Genomic DNA, 22,718 nt, shown 5'->3' with positions numbered 1-22,718 from the left:
AGCTCCCTTGTCATCTGTTTTATGTATCAGATTTCTTTTAAGCTTTTCTTTGAAGACATGGATCATGAGCCTTCAAAAATTGAAAATCACTTCTTAAAAAGATGTATTTCTTAAGAAGACCTTCAGGGGGGATCTTTTTGGGGAAGATCTTAGGTCACCAGAGCAGGTGAGCAGAGGAGGTGTTTTGGGCTGTTTGCTCCTTAGCTGAGCTTTGAGGCCTGGGATGGGGGTGGCAGCGGGAGGGACCATAGGGGTGGAGGGAGCAGGAGGGTGGTCTTTGGAGCCCCTGTCTTGACTTCTAGCATCAGAAGTGGTGTTGCCCTGCTGGCTGATGGGAGTGATCTCACAGTCTATCAGGGAGCACCCAGTGTTATCACGAGATTTAATGGGATAACAGTGTCTGCAGACTGCAGAGTGACATGCATCTGGTAAAGCCATAGGAGAGGAATGAGGATCTTCTAAGGCTCGAGGGAGAGGCTCTCTCCTGCTTGGACAGGTCATTCCTGCTGACGAGCAAGCCAGGGTCCTGAGGAAGTCTCCATTCAATCATTTTGCGCTTAGTATCTACCTTGCGCCGGGCAATGTGATCACACACAGGTGGGAAAATTCTGGGCTGGGGGTAAAGATTCGCGTCTTCTCTGGGAAAGCGTGTTCCAGCCTCCACCTTATCTTAGGTGTGTCATATACACATCAAGGGTAAGATCCAAGACCAGGACAGTCCTGCCCTCCTGCCTAAAGTCCTCCTGATGGCTCCTGCACTGGGGGCTCCTGTGGGTGACTTTTTCCCTTCAAGGTGAGGCTTGTAAAACAGGTTGAGGAGTCAGGTAAAGAACTCACAAGTGGTCTGCTCTGGGCTCCCACCTTCTCCTACCATCAGGGACCCTGCAGGAGACTGGTGAGCTCCCCCCATAATTTGGGCTGTATGGTAGAGAATCAGCCCCCAGGACGGCCTCCCCAGCAATTTCTCCAGTTTCACAGGCCAGCTGGGGTTCCTGGGTGGCTGACTACCTATTCATTCCAAGACAGAGCCTGCTATGAGTCTCTATGAGTCTGAAGTTTCCCCCCATCTGCCTTTTTCTGGGGCAGGGCCCAACCTGCTGTGGGCTTTGACAGGTGCCCAGGTGTGGGAGGGGGCGTCCCTCTGCTTGGCCATCCCTCCATCCTTGGCAACCATGGTGCTCTTTACAGTTCAGACTGCAAAGCCCTCTGGTGCCTGGCTTTTCTCTGCTCGCTGCTTTGCTCTGCCTGGGCCATATGGGGCTGGCAGGTTGGTGGTGACGATATTTCTGGATCTCTCCCTTGAAGGCCCTGCTCTTGGGCACATGAAAATCACTCTGCTGCTCACCACACCTTTGAGGCCAGGGGAGCTCTGAGGTGTGGCTGTCTCACAAGCACTTACCTGCGTGGGGGTCTGCCTGCTTCCCTCTCTGCTCAGGGCCTCCCAAACATCTGTCTCCTGTGGTCCCTCTCTTCTTAGGGACTCTCTTTCCTGCTTCCTTTCTCTTCCTCCCTCTTGAGCAGGGGAGCTTTCCTGCGTGCGCATGTTCCTCCCGTCCTTTCCACACCCCATCCTCTTAGGGGCTAGGCTTTCCGAGTTCAAGCCCCCTTTCCATTTTCTGAGTCACTCCACTGTCGAAGACACTGAATACAGAGGGGCTAAGGGAAAGCAGGAATGGCCAGGGAGACAATCCCTTCATTGAAACATTTCAGAACAGCCTGGCCACCTCCCAGAACCCCTTAACAAATTCAGAACCAGACTTCTCAAGCAAGAATCATCTTTACTGCAACTGTGATTTTCCACTGTGACTGTAGCCATTCTCGGACTCTCAAGGGCCTGAAGCACTTGTGGCTGAGGGGAGGGACTGGCTCTCAGTAAGAACTGGTTATTCCTTTGGAACGGTCAGCGGCAGGTAGTCCTGTGGATAGAAGCAGGGAGATGCGTCCCTTCAGTCTACACCGCGCACAAAGCCAGCTGTCCCCGAGGCTGCTCCTGCCACACCTGAGAGGGACTGTATGCCCTGAGGACATGCCTTCCCCTGGTGGCCAGAGGGCACAGTCAGGAACCGACTGGACAGGGGGATAGAGTGGAGGGGGAGGAGGGTCTCGGGAATGTTTGTGAGTGAAGGGGCAGACCAGTCTTTGGGGCTTGTCCAGAAAGCCTGCGTATCAAGGTGACTCTCATATTTTTGTAGCATTGGGGTTTGTCTTGCTTGGGTCACCCTGAGGTGGATTGGAGCCTTTCACTTGTTCCCACCCACAATGCTCAAACCTCTGCCAGACCTGACCATGTTGCTGGAATCCATCCCTTCCTGCACCCTTTCCCCCCACAAGAATAGGAGCTCCTGGAAGGTTTAGGCCCTGGGTTTAACTCATCTGTATCTCAGCATCACTCAGCACAGGGCCAGGCACAGATCAGCCGGTCACATTTATTGCCTGAATTAATGAGTGAGTGATGAGGGCAGCCTCGGAAGGACGCACAGGTTGTGCACTGCTCAACTCTAGGTGGCGCCATTCATGTACACTACAGTATAGGTGCGTTCTAGAGCTGTACAATATGTTATTAACTTGACAGCGTGGGACAGTCTAGAAGTGAATTAATGAGTGAGCCACTGAGCCCACCCACACTTTCTCCCCTTGCCTCTCGGTTGTCGTTATGGTTGTTTAGTTGCTAAGTCATGTCCAACTGTTTGCAACTCCATGGAATATAGCCCTGCCAAGCTCCTCTGTCCATGGGATTTTCCAGGCAAAAATACTGGAATGGGCTGCTATTTCCTTCTCCAAGGGATCTTCCTGACCCAAGGATCAAACCCACATCTCCTGCATTGGCAGGCAGATTCTTCACCACTGAGCCACTAGGAAGTCCCCCTGCCTCTATAGGTCTGGTTATGTGGTAGCTGCAGGGGCTATGCCGTGATTATTATTCCGGGTTCTGGGCCCAACAGCCAGGATTTGTGGCATCATTTTTGAGCAGGCAGGCCCCTATGTTACCTCTAGTAGCCCTTCCAGCCCTGACCTGCTAGAGTTACCTGGAGCCAACCCTTCCCAACTAGGGCCACCCTGGGTTGAATCTAGGGCAGAGTCTGAGGTTGGGGGCGGGGAGCAGCACAGGTGAGGAGCTGGGGTTTTGTGATAGGAACTGCTGCTGTCCCCTCCTGCCTCCTTCTGCTCAGTAACTTCTGGTCCTTGAAAGCAGATTCCTAGTGTTTCCTGAATGTCAGGACTGGGAACTGGGAGTGCTGGGTCCAGGACTGGGCATAACTGGCGATCCTGAAGCTCGAACTGTGTGCCTGGGGTGGTGGGTCACATTCTGTCAAATGTTGGCCTTAATGGTTGCTCTTATTTGTGAGGGGAGCCCTCACTTCTGGCCCAGGGGGAGAGCTATCTTTGTCTCCATTACGCAAACAGAGACAACAGGCTGAGAGACTAGTGGCTTGCCTGAGGTTGTACAGCCAGGAGGTTCTGTGATTCTCTTTCTGCCTTGCACCAAATATCCCTTCCTGTGCTGCTGTTTAAGAGTGGGGGTCTTTTAAAGGCAGGAACAAAGAAATGAAGGGCAGCTCTAAGCTCTGTCCTTTCCTATCAGCCTCTTCTCATGTTCACCCACAGAGGGAAGGGCAGAGGGCCGAAGGGGCAAGGCAACTCTGGGGGCAGATTCAGAGCTGGCAAATGCCGATGGAATCACCTCCGTGGTTCCTCTGCTGGTTTTCCCTGCCCTCTGGTCTCTGGCAGCATCTTCCCTTCCTGGCATTCAGATAGCAGGTGCAAGAGGCAGCAGCCCTGTTTTGGGGGGTCAGGATACCCAATTCTAGCATGATGGGTGGTCCAGGCTAAGGGTACAGGCTTTGAAGTCAGATGAACCCCAGTTGGAATCTTGGCTCTGCTGCCGTGGGCAAGTTTCTCTACTTTTCTTTTGTAAAATGGGAGAAGTAATAGCATCAAATTCATGGAGCTAATTGTTAAGATCACCTGTGTAAGGCCTAGAAGCTCTCGGAGAGCCAGGGGTATGGCTCCTGGACGGATTCATGGAGCCCCCCACTCCCAGAGCCTCAGCTTCCTCATCTGTAAATGGGGCAGCTCATCCAGTATGGCTGTGAAAGACAGTGAGATGAGGAAGGTCAAGGGAGGGCCACCTTTGCCCGAGCCTCAGCGTCCCCCTCCGAAGGATGGGGACAAGTACCTGTAGGACCCCATGGCTCCTATAGCTCTGACCTCCCACGTGGGCCCCGGGAAGCTCCTTTTCCCAGCATTTACCTCGGAGGGCTCCATTCGTGCCTGGTCGATGCCTTCTGTAAGAGGGGAGGGCAGGGGAGCTCAATGTGTTGTGGGCAGGTGTCTGCGGGGCTGGGTGTGTCCTCCTCTCTGCTATCCTAGATAAAGTTGCATCCTTGACCACCTTGGGGCTTCCCTGGTGGCTCAGATGGTAAAGAAACTGCCTGCAATGCGGGAGACCTGGATTCGATCCCTGGGTCAGGAACACTCCCTGGAGAAGAGCATGGCAACCCACTCCAGTATTCTTGCCTGGAGAATTCCATGGACAGAGTCTGGCAGGCTACAGTCCATGCGGTCGCAAAGAGTCGGACACGACTAACACTTGCCCACCTGGACTCTGGCTGCCTTGTTGGACTATCTGTAACTATAATCCTCCACTTCCGATTGGTTCCCCTTCTTGAAAATGAATTGGCTCACTTCATGCCCAGAACCTTCCCTGGCTACCATGGGCCACAGAACAGATGGTAAATCCTTCAGCCTGCTTCGCATTTGAGACCCTGTCTGCTCCTCTTGGAGAAGGCAATGGCAACCCACTCCAGTACTCTTGCCTGGAAAACCCCATGGACGGAGGAGCCTGGTAGGCTGCAGTCCGTGAGGTCGCTAAGAGTCGGACACAACTAAGTAACTTCACTTTCACTTTTCACTTCCATGCATTGGAGAAGGAAATGGCAACCCACTCCAGTGTTCTTGCCTGGAGAATCCCAGGGATGGGGGAGCCTGGTGGGCTGCCGTCTATGGGGTTGCACTGGGTTGGACACCAGTAGGGTCGCCTCACAGATTCTTTGTTTCTGTGCAGGGCAGACCAGGAAGCCGGTTGGGCCAGAGAAAACCCCAGGGCCAGAGCTTCACGGGGACCAACTTGTCAAGTGTATCAAAGCATGAAACAGACAAGTTGACATTCTGAGGGTTCTCCCCACCCCCGTGGGCAGGATGAGATCACCCAGAAAGCGAGTGAGGCTTCCCACCCCCACATCAGTGACTCAGGGCCTTCTTTCAGGCCTGCGGGTGGGTCCTTCAGAACCATGAGAGGCCAAAGATAAGGAAAAAGACTCACCTGCTTTTCAAGGCCAGCGGGGTAAGGGCCCAGGATGACTGTAATGCTACCAGAGAAAAGAGATCACCCTTTTAGGTCATGGCAGTTGCTTGGGGTGGGAGAAGGGTGCACTGTTCAGTGACTTCATGTCACAACACACCTCGCCTCCCCTTTCCTTCCCACCTCCTCTCAACGGCTCCATTCAGCTGACAGTGAGCTGGGAGACTTGCACCCCGAAACCACACTCTGTCCTTCCACACACCCTGTCAACCCCCTCATTTTTTCCTGAACATCCCAAACAAAAATGTTTACCTGTTTGGAGTGAACTGGAGTTTTAATTCCCGATTTTTCGAGGAAAACACGGCATTTGAAAGGAGTTTCTATGAGGAGTGGAGATTATTAGGTCAGAACAGGAGAGGAATTCATATTCCAGATGGAGGGGTTTCCTGCACCCACACCCTACATTTGAAAAGACCCTGGTGCTGGGAAAGATTGAAGGTGGGAGGAGAAGGGGACGACAGAGGATGAGATGGTTGGATGGCATCACCGACTCAATGGACATGAGTTTGAATAAACTCTGGGAGTTGGTGATGGACAGGGAGGACTGGTGCGCTGCAGTGCATGGGGTCACAAAGAGTCAAACACGACTGAGTGACTGAACTGAACTGAACACCTTACATTATCCAGGGCCAGCCCCCCTCACCCCATCGTCTCCCCAGCTCCAGCTGCTGGCTCCTGTGAGTTCAGACCACGAATGTGTGGGTGTTGCCATGGAAGAGAGCACTGGGGGGCGGTGCTGGGTGCTCCTGGAGGCAAGGGCTGGATATGAGGGGAGGGGGAAGCTCAGCTCAGTGGAGGGAAGGCCTTTTGCAATGAGTCATTTTGTGGTGGCATCGCTAGTTGGAAGCCAGAGGACCCCTTGGTTTTGAGGGGGTTGTCCCTGGGCCTCCATAATTCACGCGATTACCTCCTAAACCAGAAACCAGAATTTTCACTGCCAGCCAGAGATGACTGATGTCTGGTCCAGGGAATCATGCCAGCTAAGTTCCCAGGATCCAGCTGCACACAGCAGATGGCCCTAAGCTCACGTATAGTGGGGTGGCCTTTCTGCCCCACAGTTGTTGTTTAGGTGCTAAGTCGTGTCCCACAGCGCCTTCCCAATTTCAGGGTCTGCGGAGTGGGAAGTAGGAACACCAGCGGGGCTCAGGATAGATGGGTTGAAACTTTGATGGGGCTGTCTTTTCCAGAATTCCTTCCAGGGTCCAGCCCTCTCTAGCTTGGGTCACCCCGCTCTTGGGGAGCAGAGAATACAATCACATTTAGCCCTCCATGAACTCTGTTTCTCTAAGTTTTCTCCTAGTTTTGTGGACAAGGGTTTCAATGCAGCCATGTCCAGAAGAGAGAGTCAATAGGGTATCAGAGGCAAAACTCTGTAGTTGCTGAAGAGATCTCTGGGGAGCATGGGGGCTGGACTTAGGGGAGCAGGTGTGAAAGTATTTTAATTTTCTCGCAACAGGCATGGCTATGGAACGTTAGCAGATGTCATGGCGGCGAGGTTTGCCACTGCCCTCTGTCACGCTGCCTCAGTCAGTTGGCCCTGGAGGGGCCCTCAAATGGCCCCCAGCTCCTTGGGGAACGAAGAACTTTGAGGCTTACTCACCCAGGAAACTGAGACGGGGGAGGTGTTGCTGGACCCCACCAGCACCAGGGAGCCCGGCTGGATGATGGAGGCTGTGTGGTCATCAAGGTGGACGATGGGATGGTCAGGGATGCTGATGGTCAGTCCCACGTTCCCTCTAGACTGATCAGAAGTCTAAATAAGGAGAAAGCAGAGAAGGTGCCGGCTGGGACAGAAGACCGTGTTCCTTAGCCCCCAGCTGGGAAGGACGGGAACAAGGCCATCTTAGGAGTCAGGGTGTCTGAGTTTTCACTCTAGTTCTGTGGCAGCTTGCTGTGTGACCTCGGGAAGGTCACTTACCCTCCCTGAGCTCCTCTGACCTGAAATGACATCCCCCTTTTCCTGGGCATGCAAAGCAGATAAGAGTATAGATTTTGAAGCCAGAGTCTAGTTCTGCTGCTTCTAAACCGTGTGGTCTGAGACAACTTTCTTAATTTCTCTGTGCCTCAACTTTCATGCTTGCATTGGGTTGGCCAAAATGTTCATTTGGGTTTTTCCATAACAGCTTTTGGAATGAACGAATTTTTTGGCCAACCCAATAAAATGGGGATAATCATCATACCTACCTCATCAGGTTGTTGTGGTGATTAAATGAGTAAATTAATGTAAAGTGCTTAGAAAGGAACTTTGCATCTGGTAGCACTATTGTTATCTATCGTGTGTGTGTGTGTTAGTCGCTCAGTCGTGTCCGACTGTTTGTGATCCCATGAACTCCTCTGTCCATGGGATTCTCCAGGCAAGAAAACTGAAGTGGGTTGCCATTCACTTCTCCAGGGTATCTTCCTGACCCAGGGATCGAACCCAGGTCTCCTGCATGGCAGGAAGATGCTTGACCGTCTGAGCCACCAGGGAAGCCCTGTCTGCCGTGGTTATTGTCATTATTCTGTGCTCATCAGGTTCCCTGTTCTCAGAGCCTTTGGAGAGAGGATGCTGAGCATGGATCGTGGAGTCTGGGATCAGAACAAATCCTGGTTCTGCCTCTTACTGAGCAATGTGAGCATGGGCAAGTGAAGTCACTCTGCTCAGCCTCATTTGCACAAGTGTCAAAAGGTGAGAGGGCAGGCTTTTCGAGGATTATGTTGATGCAGGTCTGGCACAGTCTCTGCTCACTGCTATCTGCCATGTGCTTGGGGATGCCTTAGCAGGGTTGGGGTTTTATTCAGTAGTGAATAATGACAGCCACATGGCCATGTCACCTGGGTGGGACAATGAGCTAAGTGAACTGTCCCTTTTAAACACTTGTGAAGAAGGTACAGTGATTTCCAGAGTCCACAGTAGAAACGTCTGGCCAAATGCAACATGCCTGTGTGGCCCAGTCCTGTCCTCTGTTCTAGAATATTTCCTGAGATCCTGCCCGAGGTGTTGGGGGAGAAGCAGGCAACACACCCACCTTGGGCTCAGGCTCCAGTGCGCTCAGTGACAATAGCTGGTTGAGGTTGGCAGCCTGGAAAAAGGGCAAGATATGCGTTGACCTTTAGAATCCTGCAGATCCTTTCTGAGCAGGTTCATGGGCTGGGATGGGTGTCAGTGGGGTTCAGTGAGATGTAATTGTCCCCAGCTGAAGGTACCACCGACACACCACTCAGTCTCAGCACAGGAGGAGCCATTCATTTGGCTTCTCACCATGATTTACACGGAAAGGTTGACATTACTGTTTCAATGATTCCCCCCACCCCCCCGGCCAAAGTTTTATTGTGAAAATTTTCTTTCTTTTAAAAAATAATAATTGTTATTTATTTGGCTATACCAGGTTTTAGTTATGGCACACAGGATCTTTAGTTACAATTTGCAAACTCTTAGTTGTGGCATAAAGGATCTAGTTCCCTGACCAGGTATCAAACCTGGGCCCCCTGCATTGGGAGCATGGACTCCCAGCCACTGGACCACCAGGCAAGTACCATGTGAAAATTTTCACACATGCAGCAAAGTTGAAAGAATTTTATAGAGAACATTTGTATACTTAGTACCTAGATTCTTCTATTAACATTTTCCTGCCCTTGCTTTATCGTGTTTGTATTTAACTATCTGTACTCTGTTGATTTTTGAAAATCATAGGTCACCAGAGCAAACACTATAAAATGTATACAGTAAAAATTAAAAGTCCATCCGAACACTTTTTCCCCTTTTCCCCTAAATCCTATTCTCAAGGGTAACCACTGTTGATGTTTTGGAGTATATCCTGACAGACTGTTTTCTACACACAGAGAGGAATGAATAGATGGGAACATTCTAAGCACATGGTCCTGCACGTTGTTTATTCCTCTCCATGTTGTTTATTACATCAGTACTTGTAGAGCAACCCCATTCTTTTAAACAGCTGCCTGGTATTCCACCGTATACGACCATAACGTGACTTATGTTTTACCAATTCCTTATTGATGGACTCCTAGTTTAACTTTATTTTTCACCCTGTAACAAGTGAAGCTGCAAAGATCACCCTTGCATGTGTACCCACTGGTGTAAGAATTTCTATGGACATGGATTCACAGGGTTCATATCTAGACTTAGAGCTGCCAGCGGTGTGGAAAGGAGGGAGCAGGAGTCTTGGCTTCTAGCTTCTAGAAGTCCTGCTTCTCCTCCTGGGGAAGCAGGAGTCTTGGCTCTAGCCCTGATCCTACCTGCTGGGTGACTTGGGAGGTCACGTTCCCTGTCTGGTCCTTGGTTTCCTCATGTAAAAAATGGAGCAATAACACTAGATTTCTTCCAGATATGGATCTTGGGATTCTGTATTTCAATATTTACTGAGCACTCGCTGTGTACAGAGTATACAGAGTATTCACAGAGTATACTGTTCACAGCCCCCATCCTCAAAATGAGGGAGACAGTGAACATGCAAAGCTAAGGAAATGAACACACAGATATACATATGTGTGTTCATGTGTATGTATTACATATGTATAAACATAACTTTGCATATATGTGTGTGTTTATGTGCATATATTGCATATGTATATGTATGACTTTGCATATATATGTGTGTGTTTATGTGCATATATTACATATGTGTATTATATATGACTTTGCACATATAACTTTACTCATATACATATACATAGTTTGATCTACATTTTGAAGAGAAAAGAATAGAAAGAGAAAGACAGGGTGGAGAGAGAAAAAGCTTACTTTAGATATTTAGATGTGGTGGCCACGGAGCGGCTCTCTGAGGTGACGACATTTGCACTGAGAACAACAGTGGAGGGAAGATTGTTCCAGGCAGGGAGAGAGTGGGTGCAAAGGCCCTGAGGTGAGCACCAGTCCAGCCTGTGTGACCAGAGTCTCGTGGGTGAGGAGACAGAGCTAGAGAGGTGGGCGGGGCCAGGCCACGCAAGGCTCCAGGGCTGCGGGGAGGAGACTGGATTTTATTCCGAGTGTGATGGGGAGACGCTGGGGCTGTTGAGTGATCGATCTGAATTTCTCCCTCATTTGACCCCCTTGTTGACCCTGGGAACTTGCTCCTCCTGTAGACTTGTGTGTGTGTGTGCCTCTTTGCTACCATTCAGGCCACTTCCTCAGAAATGTCCTTACTGACCTCAGTGTCCAGGGCAGCCTTCTCACCTCCACCAGTCACTTGCTTATCCACTGCTCTGCTCATTATAAATAGACACGTTATTTTATTTACCTGACTGTTTCCTTGTTTAGTTTCTATTCCCCCAATAGACTTTGACGTCTTCAAGGGCAGAGACCCTGTGTGTACAGGGCATGGCACACAGTAGGCCTACAATACATATTTGCAGAATAAATGTTATGAAGAGAGGAAAAACAAAGGGGCCTGGGTGTTCAAGGAGGTCTTTCTAGAGGAGGCAACTTCTATACTGTGTTCTGAAGGATGAACAGGAGTTCTCCAGGTGAGGTCCAGAGAGAGGAAGTGACTCATCTGGACCCACCAGAAAGGTACTTCTGCCAGCTGGGCTTCAGTTTCTTCGTGTGAAAAATAGAGCAATAAAGTAACGTACTCCTCTTCTTTAAGCACTCACCACGGGGTCCTGGGGGTTCACATGGATCTCCTTGCTGGTGTACAGGCAGGACAGGATGTCGTTGTAGGTTTCCAGTGAAAAGACCAGGTCTGCCAGGCTGCCCTGGGCTAATTTGGGGAGGGGCTTGGGGGCCAGGTGGCCAGGCCTTGGGACTCTCTGGCCTGGACCGCAGGGGGTCACAAGCTTCAGAAAAATGAAGAAGGAAGGAGAAATTCAGTGAGTACAACTTCCCTGGCCAAAAGCTGGCTACAGTTAATATGTAGAGGATTCACCATGTGTCAGACACAGTGCTGAACACTTACAGGCACATTTCTAGCTCACAATAGCACCGGGAGGTGGAAACCGCGTGACAGGTAAGGAAACGAGGCCCAGAGGGCTGAAGTGACTTTCTTAAGATCCTACATATGGTAAGAGGTGGAGCTGGGTTTTGAACCCATGAACTTTGCTTCCTTGCTTATCGCTCAAGTAACTCCAATCCTTTCTCTGCGACTTTGTTAACAGCCCCTCCTTTCTAGTCACTCAAATTCTCTTGTCCTGCTGACCCACCTGCTCCTCATTCTCCTCCATGCCCATCCTCCCCCAGACCCGTGGATGTCCCCAGAGGGTCTGCCCTGGCCAGGGGCTGGCTCACCTGGACTTTCATCAGGATGGCCTTTTCCGTGAATTCTGTGGTGGTGACATAGTACTGGAAGTCTTCTGGGCCTGAGCTGGCTGGGGCTGCATTGAGGAAATGGAGGCTGGGCCCCAGCCTCCTGGGGGGATGTACAGAATGGTGTGGGGAGGCTGCAAAGCAGTAGAAATTCCTTTTTCTTCTCTGCTTAGCTTTATGTTGATTGTGGGATGGCCTGAGCATCTTGTAACAATGAACGTTTAATGAGCCATAGCTCTGTACCAGCTTATATGTGTTATCACGATGGTCCATTCTATGAGGTTGTGGTTAAACCCATTTTACAGATTGGGGAACTGAGGCTCAGAGTGGGAAATGAGTTACCAAGGTGATAAGACATAAATGATGCCCTTTCCCTCTATCCACAGGAAGTAGGCTCCCTGTGTGAAAGCTTTGTCTGTTTTATTTCTCATCATATTCCCAGAGCCTAGATGAGTTCCTGGCAAGCAGTTGAGGGACAGCAGATAAGCCCCACTTCCCCTTGGCGAGGAGCTACGAACGCAGAGTGATGTGTAACAGGTCTTCCAGCAGCGAGTTGAGCAGGGTTGTGGCAGTGGGGCACACCTGGCGCAAAGGCATGAGGGGTCATCACTGAGGTTGGGTGAGGTCAAGAGGCCGCCCTTGGAGTCATACCCCTCTTTCAGGGGGCAGGGACAAGGAGCAACTTACTATTTTCTGCAGGAGGAAGGGCAATGCCTCGTCCAGGACATCTGTCACCAACCGCAGAGCTTCGTTCACCAGGAGGGGGTTCATCCTAGGGGCGTGGAGAGCAGATGGGGTCTCGGACACCATGGAAGGGGAAACTGAGGCCAGAGAGGCTAGTCCAGACAGGGCGGAGGAGACCCCTGTGTAATGAGGCGGAGGGTCTGTGTAATGAGGAGGCTCAGGATGGCTGCTTCCTTCCCAGCTTGGTGTCCTTCTTCTCGCCTCTCCCCTTTCTTCACTTTTCTTTTCTTTTTTCTCCCCTTCTTGCCTTCTTGCTTTCTCTCTCCCAGACTTTGTCCTCCTCAACTTTATATCTTCGTGAGTCTCCCTCTCTGCCCCTGTCACTTTATTTCTCTCTCTGATAAAGTTCTCTGGGATTTTCAAAGAGGGAGAGATCACAGCTGGCAGTGGAGGTCAATGGAAGGCTTCCTGGAGGAGGCGGCTTTTGTGTTAGGTATACTAAGAATCATAGGTAGGGGACTTCCTTGGGGGCCCAGTGGTTGAGAATCCACTTTCCAAGGCAGGGGACCTGGGTTTGGTTCCTGTTTAGGGAACTAGGATCCCACATGCCGCTGGGCAACTAAGCCCATGCTCTCTAGAGGCTGCGTATTGCAACTAAGACTCGACACAGCCAAAAATACATACATACATACATACATAGTTTTTAAAAACATACATACATAGTTTTTAAAAGAGTCAAAGGCAGTGGCCACTATATGTGGCATGTTCTGTGCTCAGCAGCTCATATGGGTTAGCTCATCTCTCCTTGACAACCACCCTAGGCGGCCAGGGTTCTCTGAGTGATACTGTTTATTGGAGAGAAAACTGAGGCTCCTGGAAGTCAAATAGCTTGGCCAGGGCTCCCAGTGTTAGGAAGCAGCTGAGGCAAGATTTGACCTGCATGGATGCACACTTTGACCATAACACTCAACACGGAGGCAGGAGATGCTGATGGACGGTGTGTACAGCTGGTGGCCTTGGAGCTGACCCTGTCCCTGACAACCTGGGCTGGGGAGAGGCAACCCCAGCCTGGAGTCTCAGTGGAGGGCTGAGCACAGGAAGGGGGTAGGTACTCACTGCTCCAGAACCTCGATGCTCAGGTACCCTGGTGGGGTGTGGCACTCCTCAAAGGCCACGTGGGTCTTGTTCCCCGTCTGCTCCAGCCGAGCCCCGATGCGGATGTTCTTGATGACTCTGAGCCGCAGGATCCTGTAGGCACAGCGTGTCCGGGAAGGCTCCAAGTCACAGCCCAAGACAGTCCAGAACTCACCGGCCGGTGGGGCCCTGCCGTTGTCTGGAGGGCTCAAGTGAAAAACTAGGAGATGTCATTAAAAACACGGAATTCTAACTTTTAGGTTTAAAAGATCTGGCAGCTCTGGGCCAGCGTCCTCACAAGGTGGCTGATGTGAGCTGGACGTGGGCCACGTGCGCTTCAGTTTACTACAGTCCCCACTGGCCGAGGGTCAAGTGCATTTTTGCTGTGCGTCATTATAAGGGCGATGATATTTTTCTCATATAACAGAGATCTATTTCTCTGTGGCCACATCCCTATCAAAGAAATATTTCTTGTTACTCACCTTTCAATTAGAAAGGGAATGTAAATTTAAAAAATGCCATATTTATAAAAAATAATTTTGTTTATTGGTGAGATTGGATGGTCCTAAGGGCAATGCAAGGAGATATCCTGTTTCATGTGCCAAGGCTGCCTGTATCGCTCCCTCTGTTGTCTGCTGTGTTTACAACCCCAGACTGGCATATCATCCACTGGTTAGTGAGTGGTCTGAGCTCTCAGACTGGCAGTGAACTCTCACAACAGGCAAGGCCAGCAGAGAACTTGATCATAACTCTCTGTGGATAAACCAAGAGGATGGATGGCCTTACTCAAGCCGAGTTCCAGTGTGCTGGGCCTCAGGGTGAGCTTGAACCAGACCCTCCTTGGATCATCCCGTGAAAGCATCCGCCTTTTTCTCCAGATGACACGTGTCCCTTGACATGGAAGTCAGAGGGTTTGTTTCAGCCTCTGCTGCAGATTCACTGGGTGAGTCGCTGTGTCGGTGGGTCCCTCTCCTACAGTTTTTCCATCAGAAAAAATGACTTTGGGGAATTCCCTGGTGGTCCAGTGGTTAAGAATCTGCCTTCCAATGCAGGGGACATGGGTTCAATCCCTGGTGAGCGAACTAAGATCCCACATGCCACGAGGCAAGTAAGACTACACGCTGCAACTACCGAGCCCTTGCGCCACAACTAGAGAAGCCTGGGCACCGCAACGAAGACCCACGTGCAGGAACTAAGACCTGATGCGGCCAAATAAATAAATATTTAGAAAAAAGAAAAAATGCCCAAGTTTCAAGGATTACTGTGACCCTTACGGTGACACAGGCAGCAGGCTTTTGCTAGCCTTGCGCGGCTGCCTGGAACCGAGAGGTGTGGGGAGAAAGCACCCACCCACCCAGCACACACACCCACCTCTGGAGTGAGAGGTACAGTTTGCTTCGCAATGTGACCTGCAGCAGGCTGTCACTCAGGACTTGTAAGGTGACCTCGGGTCCTTCAGAATCTTCTATGACCAACCTGTGAGCAGTGTGCGTGGGGATGTTTTTGTGTTGCCTGGTAAGCCCCCTGTGACTCTGTGGAGTGTGTGTTTCTGTACTGGCTAGAATAGGGGAAGACACCAGGAAAGGTAGGGGCAGCTTTGGGACAACCCCTACCATGACCCTCAGGGCTTCCTTGGTGGCTCAGACAGTAAAGGATTGCCTGAAATGCAGGAGACCTGGGTTCCATCCCTGGGTTGAGAAGATCCCCTGGAAAAGGGAATGGCAACCCACCCCAGTATTCTTGCCTGGAGAATCCCATGGCCAGAGGAGCCTGGTGGGCTACAGTCTACAGGGCTGCAAGGAGTCGGACATGACTGAGCAACTAATACTTTCAGTTTTCACTACCATGACCTCCAGCCCGGCTACAGAACAGTGGGCTCTCGTTGCAGCCTCTAAGCCTTGAAGACTTGGGCAAGTCCCTTCCTTTGTCTGGGTGTCAGTGTCACCCTGCACAAAATGAGAATACAGCGGAGGAGCTATCTGTGCCGTCTAACAGGTCTGAATTCAGATAAAAGCATTCTGCAAAAAAAGACGAGAGCAAGCAGGAGTCAGAGAAAGCAAGATGGCTGGTGATCCCACTGCCTTCTGCCCAGGGAGCAGCTGAGCATCCAGGAGCGAGGACATGAGCCTTCTGCTCCCTGCGATGGCCTCAGGTCCCTGCATCTCTCTGAGCTCAGAGGAACTCAGAATTCTTTTTAAATATTAGATACAAGCTGGTGACTCATCTGATGCCTACTGGAGTGGGCACCAACAAGTTCCAGTGTTGGAGGAAGACCTGGCTGGGTCAGACTCCCCAAGGGCTATATGCGTGGAAACTTCCAAAGAGCTTTGAAGTATGACTTGGACCTTGTGCGTTTTTTCCTATGGCCTTTCCAAGCCTCTGCCAGGCTGGGTGGGCAGAGGTGGGGCCAATGCATGGGCAGCGGTGAGTGGTAGCCAGACCTACCACTCACTGGGGCAGGTATGGGCCCAGCACCCCCTCCAGGCCTCTCTAGGAAGCAGCCCCACCCTCCCTAGTGCTCTGACTTTTCATGCCATTTCACCCCCATCAGAAAACTTCTGGACTCTCATTGCAGGGACTCTCTGGCTCTCCCAGCTCACACTGAGAGATGGATTTGGAGGCATACCTGTGACTACTGAGGTTGACCTTTGAGGAACCCATGCCCCAACCTACATATGCTGGTACTTATTTTACCAGAAGTTGTGACTAGGGACTGACTTAGGAACTAAGGACCCCACATCCATGACTGTCATTGGGGGAGATCAGGCCAGGTGGGCCAGATCTTGGTTATAAGAGAGACTTTCTATTATGGGTTGAACTGTGTCTGTTTCCCACCCCCCAGTTCATATATTATTGAGTTCCTAACCCCCAATACCTTATAATGTGAACTGATTTAGAAATAGGGTTGTTGCAGATAGAGTTAAGATGAGGTCATACTGGAGTAGGGTGGGGCTCTTGTCTAATGTGACTGGGGTCCTTGTCAAAAGGGAGAATTTGGACACAGACATAGATACACCCCTGGGGAGATTGCCAAGTGAAGATTAAGGCAGAGATCAGGTGATGATTCTACAAGCCAAGGGAAGTGAAAAGTTGCCAGCAAGTCTCCAGAAGCTAGGGGAGAGATAAGGAAAACGCCTGATTTCAGACTTCCAGTCTCCTGAATTTCTGTTGTTTAAGTGACTCAGTTTGTTGGACTTTGTCACAGAAGTCCCAGCAAACTAATATAATCAGAAAACCTGGACTTCTATTAAAACCCTCCAGATTTATTAAAAATAAAACAAAACAAAACACTATGCAAGTTTGCAATACCCAGGGGTAGGCTGAGTGTGGAGGGTTGGAGGGCTGCCCGGCTAAGATCCCTGGTTGGGATTCTGCCTTGTCCCCTGGAGGATTTCAAGTGGCTTTGAGAGATTTGTGTGCTTAGTTGCTCAGTCGTGTCTGACTCTTTGCAACCCCCTAGACTGTAGCCCACTAGGCTTCTCTGTCCATGGGGATTCTCCAGGCAAGAATATGAGAGTGGGTTGCCAAGACCTTTTCCAGGGGATCTTCCCAACCCAGCGATTGAACCCAGGTCTCCTGCATTGCAGGTGGATTCTTTACTGTCTGAGCCTCCAGGGAAGCTTCCTTTTGAGAGGTTTAGGGACAACAAAAATGCACTTGCTGAAAGCTTTCCAGATGGAGAAAAGCTCCAGAGACACCAGGGCTCCCACCGCCCTCCAGTGTTCCACTTGACAGAGGAGAACTGAGTCTGAGCAGGGAGAAAAGCCAGAAGGAACTCACCCGCCCAGCTGGAGCAGCTCCCCCAGCGGGGAGAGGCTCTGTCCCAAGAGCAGACCCCTGATCAGTGGCAGGTCAAGCCCAGTGCTCTTCTTGGAGAGACCTTTTCTTACGAAGGGCATGTGGTCCAAGATGGCAATGCCTTCACCTGCGTCCCCCCTCACAGGGATCCTGGTCACCCGGTCCAGGACGCGGTGTTTAAAGAGCAGGTCTGAAATGTCTGAGGACAAGGCCTTCCTCAGGGCGGGGCTCACCCCTCATTCAGTCATTCAACAGATGCCCACCAGCACCTGCCCCGGGCCAGCGATTTAGTCATTTAGCAACAAGTACTTAAGAAGCACTTACTCTCTTCTGGGCTCAGGGACCAGGAGCCCTGTGGCTTGTGCCCCCATGGTGGTTACATTCTAGGGGCGGGGGCAGTGAAAGACAACTGAGCCCTTAGATAAGCAAGCAAAGCAATTTTTGGAAAATAAAATGGAGTTGAGTTGGGGCATGATGGGGGGGAGTTTGTTTTAGATACGATGGTCAGGGAGAGCCTGTTTGAGGCGGGGAGGCATTTGAGCTGAGACCTGAATGAAGTGGAGAAATCCACTATTGCAAGATATTGGGAGAGAGCAATATAGACAGAGGCAACAGAACGTGCAAAGGCCCTGAGGTGGAGATGAGCCTGGTGGGTGTATGAAGCAGAAAGGTCAGTGAGGTTGGATCATGCTGAATGGGGTAGGAGGTGAATGGGTAAGAAGGACCTCACAGCAGAGTTAGGGAGACAGACAGACAGACAGACAGGATCACAAGTATAATATGCTTGGATAAGGCCATAGACGAGGCTTCATCAAAGGGTTGTGGGAACCAGTGGAAGAAACCTGCTTCTTGGGACAGACATTGGGACTGTTAGACTTTGGCCTTAAGGTACGAATCAGAATCTGTTGTGTTGGGGGATTGAGAACAGGTAAAGAACAGCACAAGCAAAGGAAGGAACCTGGGAAGTCTCCAGGGCCAGTCAGGGCAAGTGGTGGAAGAGGCTAGAGAGGCAGGGCCTTGGAAACCAGGATGAAGAGCGTGGAGGATCTCCTGAAGGCTGTGACTAGGGAGCCACAGCACATGTTAGAGCAGGGGATGCGGGGGTCAACTTTGGGCGAAGGAAGGCAAATTCTGCTGCTGGTTGGTGGGGAGGCCAGAAGAGGAAAAGCCCTGAGCAGGGAGGTGGTGCCACTTCCCACCCCTGCTCTTCCCGGAATTCCTGCCTCCCACCACCCACCCCTTAAAACTTACCTGTCTCCAGCTGATCCTTGCTGATGCGCATGAAGACAAAGTGCTGGGCTTCACCTTGGACCTGGGGCAGCAGCCCCCAGCAGAGCAGTGACCCCCAGAACAGCAGCATCCTCCCGCCCAGGACCTGGGGACACAGGGCTGGGAACCCCACCGGCCACCTCCATGGCCTCAGCGGGGACCCACTGCCCAGCTTCTCCCAGCTCTGCCTCTTCTAGAGCCATCTCTCCAGCTTTCCTTCCTCGCTTCTGCCCCTCGCTCTAGAGCTACCAGACCTTGAACACAACCTGTGCCTCCCACCATCTCACGTCAGTGCTTTCCATTCCTTCTGCCTGAAATGTCCTTTCCCCTCAAGTGGGCTGGCTTCCAATCTGGACTTTGCCACTTCCTGACTGTGTGACCCTGAGCAGATTACTTGGCCTCTCTGTGCCTCAGTTTTCTCATCTATAAAATGGGAGACAATCATAGATTATTGTGGGGAATGCACTCAGTAATATGTGCAAAGCACTTAGCAAGTAGTGTGCCCAACAGCTTTTAACGCAGCTATGTGATATTGTGAGACATTAAAAGAGGTAGTACTCCCGTTTAACCATGGAGGTTTCTGAATCTTGAGGAGAGGACATGGGGTAGGGTTTCTGGGAGAAGCACCACCGTGGCCAGGGTAGGCACTTGGGGGGCTTAAAGTTAGGGCTTTTTACCAACTAACTAGTAAGAAGATACGTCAATATTTCAAACAGTATGTTCGTACTGGTTCCTGCCTGCTGAACCTCAGCCCTGCTCAGGCAGCCGAGGGGGTATAGTTGGGACCCCAGAGCCTGTGGCAGGGGGCTCTCCAGGTGGACAAGGCTGTGCTGCTAGGAGATGCAGCCTTTGAAACTGCAAGGCAGAGACCAGCCGGGTGAAGACCCCTCCAGGGCACATGCCAGAGTAAGCAGGACCCATTAAAAAGCCAGCACCTCCACCCCAGTGCCCAAGAAGAAGCCACCCAGAGGGTAGATGCTGGCCCTGAGCAAAGACAGGATGCCCCTAAAGTGGCTGAGCCTGCTCTGGAGCGCCTGAGAGCATCCTGGCATTGCCTCGAATCAGCAACATCCAGGTTTTTGTTGCTTGATGGCAGGAACTCAAACTAGTGATTAAATTGGGTCCTAGAGAAAGAGACTTTCTTGTTTGCTTGCAGCTGTGAAGTTTGGACTGGGAAATTTGTATTCACGGCATAAACTATTTATATTCAGCTACTGGGGTGATTTGAAACTCATCCACTCCTCATCCAGCCAGTGTTTAGCCAGTGCCCATGTCAGGCACTTTTCTTAATCAGTTCACCCAAGTCGTGTCTCTCCTCCCTTCTTGCCTTTAGTACTTCTCACTAGCCCTCTCCATATCACACCAGTCTTGAATCATACTGGCTGAGACTTCTACTTGAGTCCTTTCTGTGTAGCAGGCTCCATGCCGAAAGCTTTACGAGCTTTGTTGCATTGTTGAATCCTTACTATGATAGTCTGGGGTCACTGAAGCAGGCACATTTTACAGAATCGGCAAAAGAGAGGAGAGGTGGGTCATCCAAGGTCACAGAGTTAGTAGCTGTGGACCCAGGATTCAAACCCAGTTTGGCTGAGAAACTGGGAAACGGATCTCTGTACCACATCGGCACATTATTGTAGGTGCTCAAGAAATATTTGAGAAATGCCCAAGTTAGCCTCCCTGTCCTTACCTCTCCAAGAATAGGGCTGTCCAGAATCTCTGCCTGGCCTTGGTCACCAGCTTCTCAGAAAGACAAGACTTTTATAACCCGAGCTCTGAAATTCGGGTGGAAAGGAGCAGGGCAGGAAGTCCAGCCTCCTGGCGGGGTTTGCGCTCAGCGGAGCCCTTCAGTGGAGGGAGAGGTCCTCTTGGCACCAGACTGTTAGGGGCTTCTGACTAAAACTGGTAGGGCCAGTCACTGGGGTCCCAGCATCAGGCTCTAGTCCTGGGTCAGCAGACCCCAGGGAGGAAGTGTGTGGGGGCCCTGTGATTTGGGCGGTAGGCCCTTTCCCTTAGGAGCCACTTCAGAGCTATGGAGCCTTGGGCAAGGCCTCCATCTGAGCCTCCAGCTCTCAGGAGGGACCCAAGGAGGCTGATATTGCAGGATGCAGAGGTCACAGAACCCAAGGGAGCAAGGATGGATGTTGGGGTATGTGTGGAGGAGAGCAGGTGCAGGGTGGAGGCAGGCATGGGAAGGGCCCAGTGACCACCCGCGGCCGCTCCCCATGCCCTTTCCATATATGTCACCCATGCCATGCCTCTGCAGCCAGACAGGTCTGGGTTCAATTCCCCACGGTCACTCAGTAGCTGTGTAAGTGTGGGCCAGTTACTTTCCCTCCTGAGCCTCACTTTTCATGTCTGCAAAATGGGAATAATAAATCTATCTATGTCTTTTGGGTATTGTGAAGAGTCAGTGGGGCAAGTCATGTGGCTGTCAGAGCCTGGAACATAGGAAGGGTTCCCCAAAAGTTGCTTAGTTAATAATTAATTAAATTTTGGCTGTTCTGGGTCTTCGTTGAGACTCATGGGCTTCTCGTATTCCAGAGAAGAGGCTCTAGAGTGCATGGGCTCAGTAGTTGAGGTGTACGGACTTAGTTGCCCTGTGGCATGTGGGATCTTATTTCCTCAACCAGGGATCGAATCCACTTCCCCTGCACTGGAAGGCAGATTCTTAATCACTGGACCACCAGGGAAGTCCCCAAAGTTGCTTATCTTATTTTTGATTTTACAGATGAGAAAATGGAGACCCAGAGAGGCTAAGTGATCTGCTCAAGGTCACACAGCATGTGTGTGACAAAACTGGGATTTGAAATAAAGGCTCAGAAAGGAAACTGGCTACCCAGTGAAAGGGAAATTCAATGTTACTATGTACACAGCTCCAAGGACCTCAAGTCCTTACTTCCAACCAAACTGCTCTGCGAAGGTCCTCTCTCGTGGGTACTGGTACCACATGGTAAATGCGTGTAACCACCTGCGCCAACATCCCCCAGCCGGTGCAGCCGTCCCAATGGTGGGCAGGACTCACTTCTAGGAGGGTTTTAGATTTTTCCATAGGGTTCTCCTTGTGGATAATTCCTTTCCCTTTCACCATCAGGGATGCAGTCAGGGCAGGTGTTAAACTCCATTCTTGAGCTGGATGCATGGGGCAGAGGGGCTGGTTCTAGAAGGCAGCAGCTGCACAGGAAATGCTAGGATAATGCTGTTAGCTAATGTCAGAACTAATGGCTAATGTTAATATTGTTGGGGACAATATTTCAGATGGGATGAACTTTTTCTAGGATCTCGTAAAATCATGGACTTTTTGCTTGGAAGATGCTTTAAAAGTGGGGAGGTCCTCCTTATTTCTGTTGGTTGGGCTTCAACATTACTGTCAAGTGCTATCATCCTGCCTCTGGCAGAAAAAGGCTGTAGGGTAAATTTCTTCATCTGAGCCACCGAGGGCTGGTGCAGGATGTTGGTAGAAGTACAGATATCGCACAAGGTCTCCCTTCCCTTCCAATATCTGGCTTCTCTAAATAGAATAGGAGGGAATATTTTGGCTGAAGTGCCGTGGATTCTGTTGACCTTATTGACTAGTCTCTGCTAAGAGATGGGAGATTTCCTGAGTGTCTCCTCCATAAAAGGGAAGCTCTGGAAAGAGCTTGTACACAGAGAGGTAAAAGACATCTTTACTCTTGTTTCTGAGCCTCAGTCTATTCATCTGTAAAATCGGAACATTAACCCACAGGAAGTGTTTAGCCCTGTGCTGGGAACTGAGTAACTCTAAGGGAACAGAGGCTATTAGTTGTCCTGTTATTTTGAGGAACAAGAAAACTGGGTCATTGTCCTGCTGTGGATTCAGATGGGAGGCTGGGGCAAGTGGGTGAGGCTTGGGTGCCCACCATTTCAATGACTCTGTGGTCACTTGAATTCTCATCTGTAAGACAAATACAATGATTCCTTTGAGGCAGGAAGAGTTACTGTGATATCACTTGGTGTTTGTTGTTTGCTGCTAAGGGTCAGAAGGAAGCCAAGGACTTTTCCTTCCCCCAGTCCAAGAAGGGGCTGAAATCTTGGAGCTTTGGATCTGGGGCTCCTGCCTTGGAGGTGTACAGGTGCTGCTTGTGCTTCAGGGTGCAAATTGGAAGGGGATTGGCACAGAAGACCACCTCTCTTCTTCTTTATGGGGGCCAGAGACCCTGCAGAGTGATGAGGGAGCAGAGAGTAGAGTGAGGCAGTATGGTGTAGTGGTTA

At 50.8% G+C, this 22,718-nt stretch overlaps 1 protein-coding gene across 1 annotated transcript; it reads right to left on the bottom strand.

Moving 5' to 3' along the window:
• Nucleotides 1–1,883: 1,883 nt before the first annotated feature.
• LOC109567820 (uncharacterized) lies at nucleotides 1,884–18,579 on the bottom strand. Its single transcript, XM_070800656.1, has 14 exons — nucleotides 18,471–18,579; nucleotides 17,202–17,418; nucleotides 14,793–14,897; nucleotides 13,404–13,535; nucleotides 12,291–12,375; nucleotides 12,122–12,185; nucleotides 11,586–11,671; nucleotides 10,955–11,137; nucleotides 8,371–8,424; nucleotides 6,963–7,115; nucleotides 5,615–5,682; nucleotides 5,257–5,369; nucleotides 4,252–4,286; nucleotides 1,884–1,916 (listed from the first exon to the last, which is right to left on the bottom strand). Exons 1-14 carry the CDS (start codon nucleotides 18,577–18,579, stop codon nucleotides 1,884–1,886), a joined length of 1,437 nt encoding a protein of 478 aa, XP_070656757.1.
• Nucleotides 18,580–22,718: the final 4,139 nt, after the last annotated feature.

Source organism: Bos indicus, chromosome 13, assembly GCF_029378745.1.
Source record: "Bos indicus isolate NIAB-ARS_2022 breed Sahiwal x Tharparkar chromosome 13, NIAB-ARS_B.indTharparkar_mat_pri_1.0, whole genome shotgun sequence".
NCBI classification, from domain to species: domain Eukaryota; kingdom Metazoa; phylum Chordata; class Mammalia; order Artiodactyla; family Bovidae; genus Bos; species Bos indicus.
The sequence above is the reverse complement of the archived record's forward strand: the minus strand, read 5'-3'. Positions and strand labels throughout refer to the sequence as shown.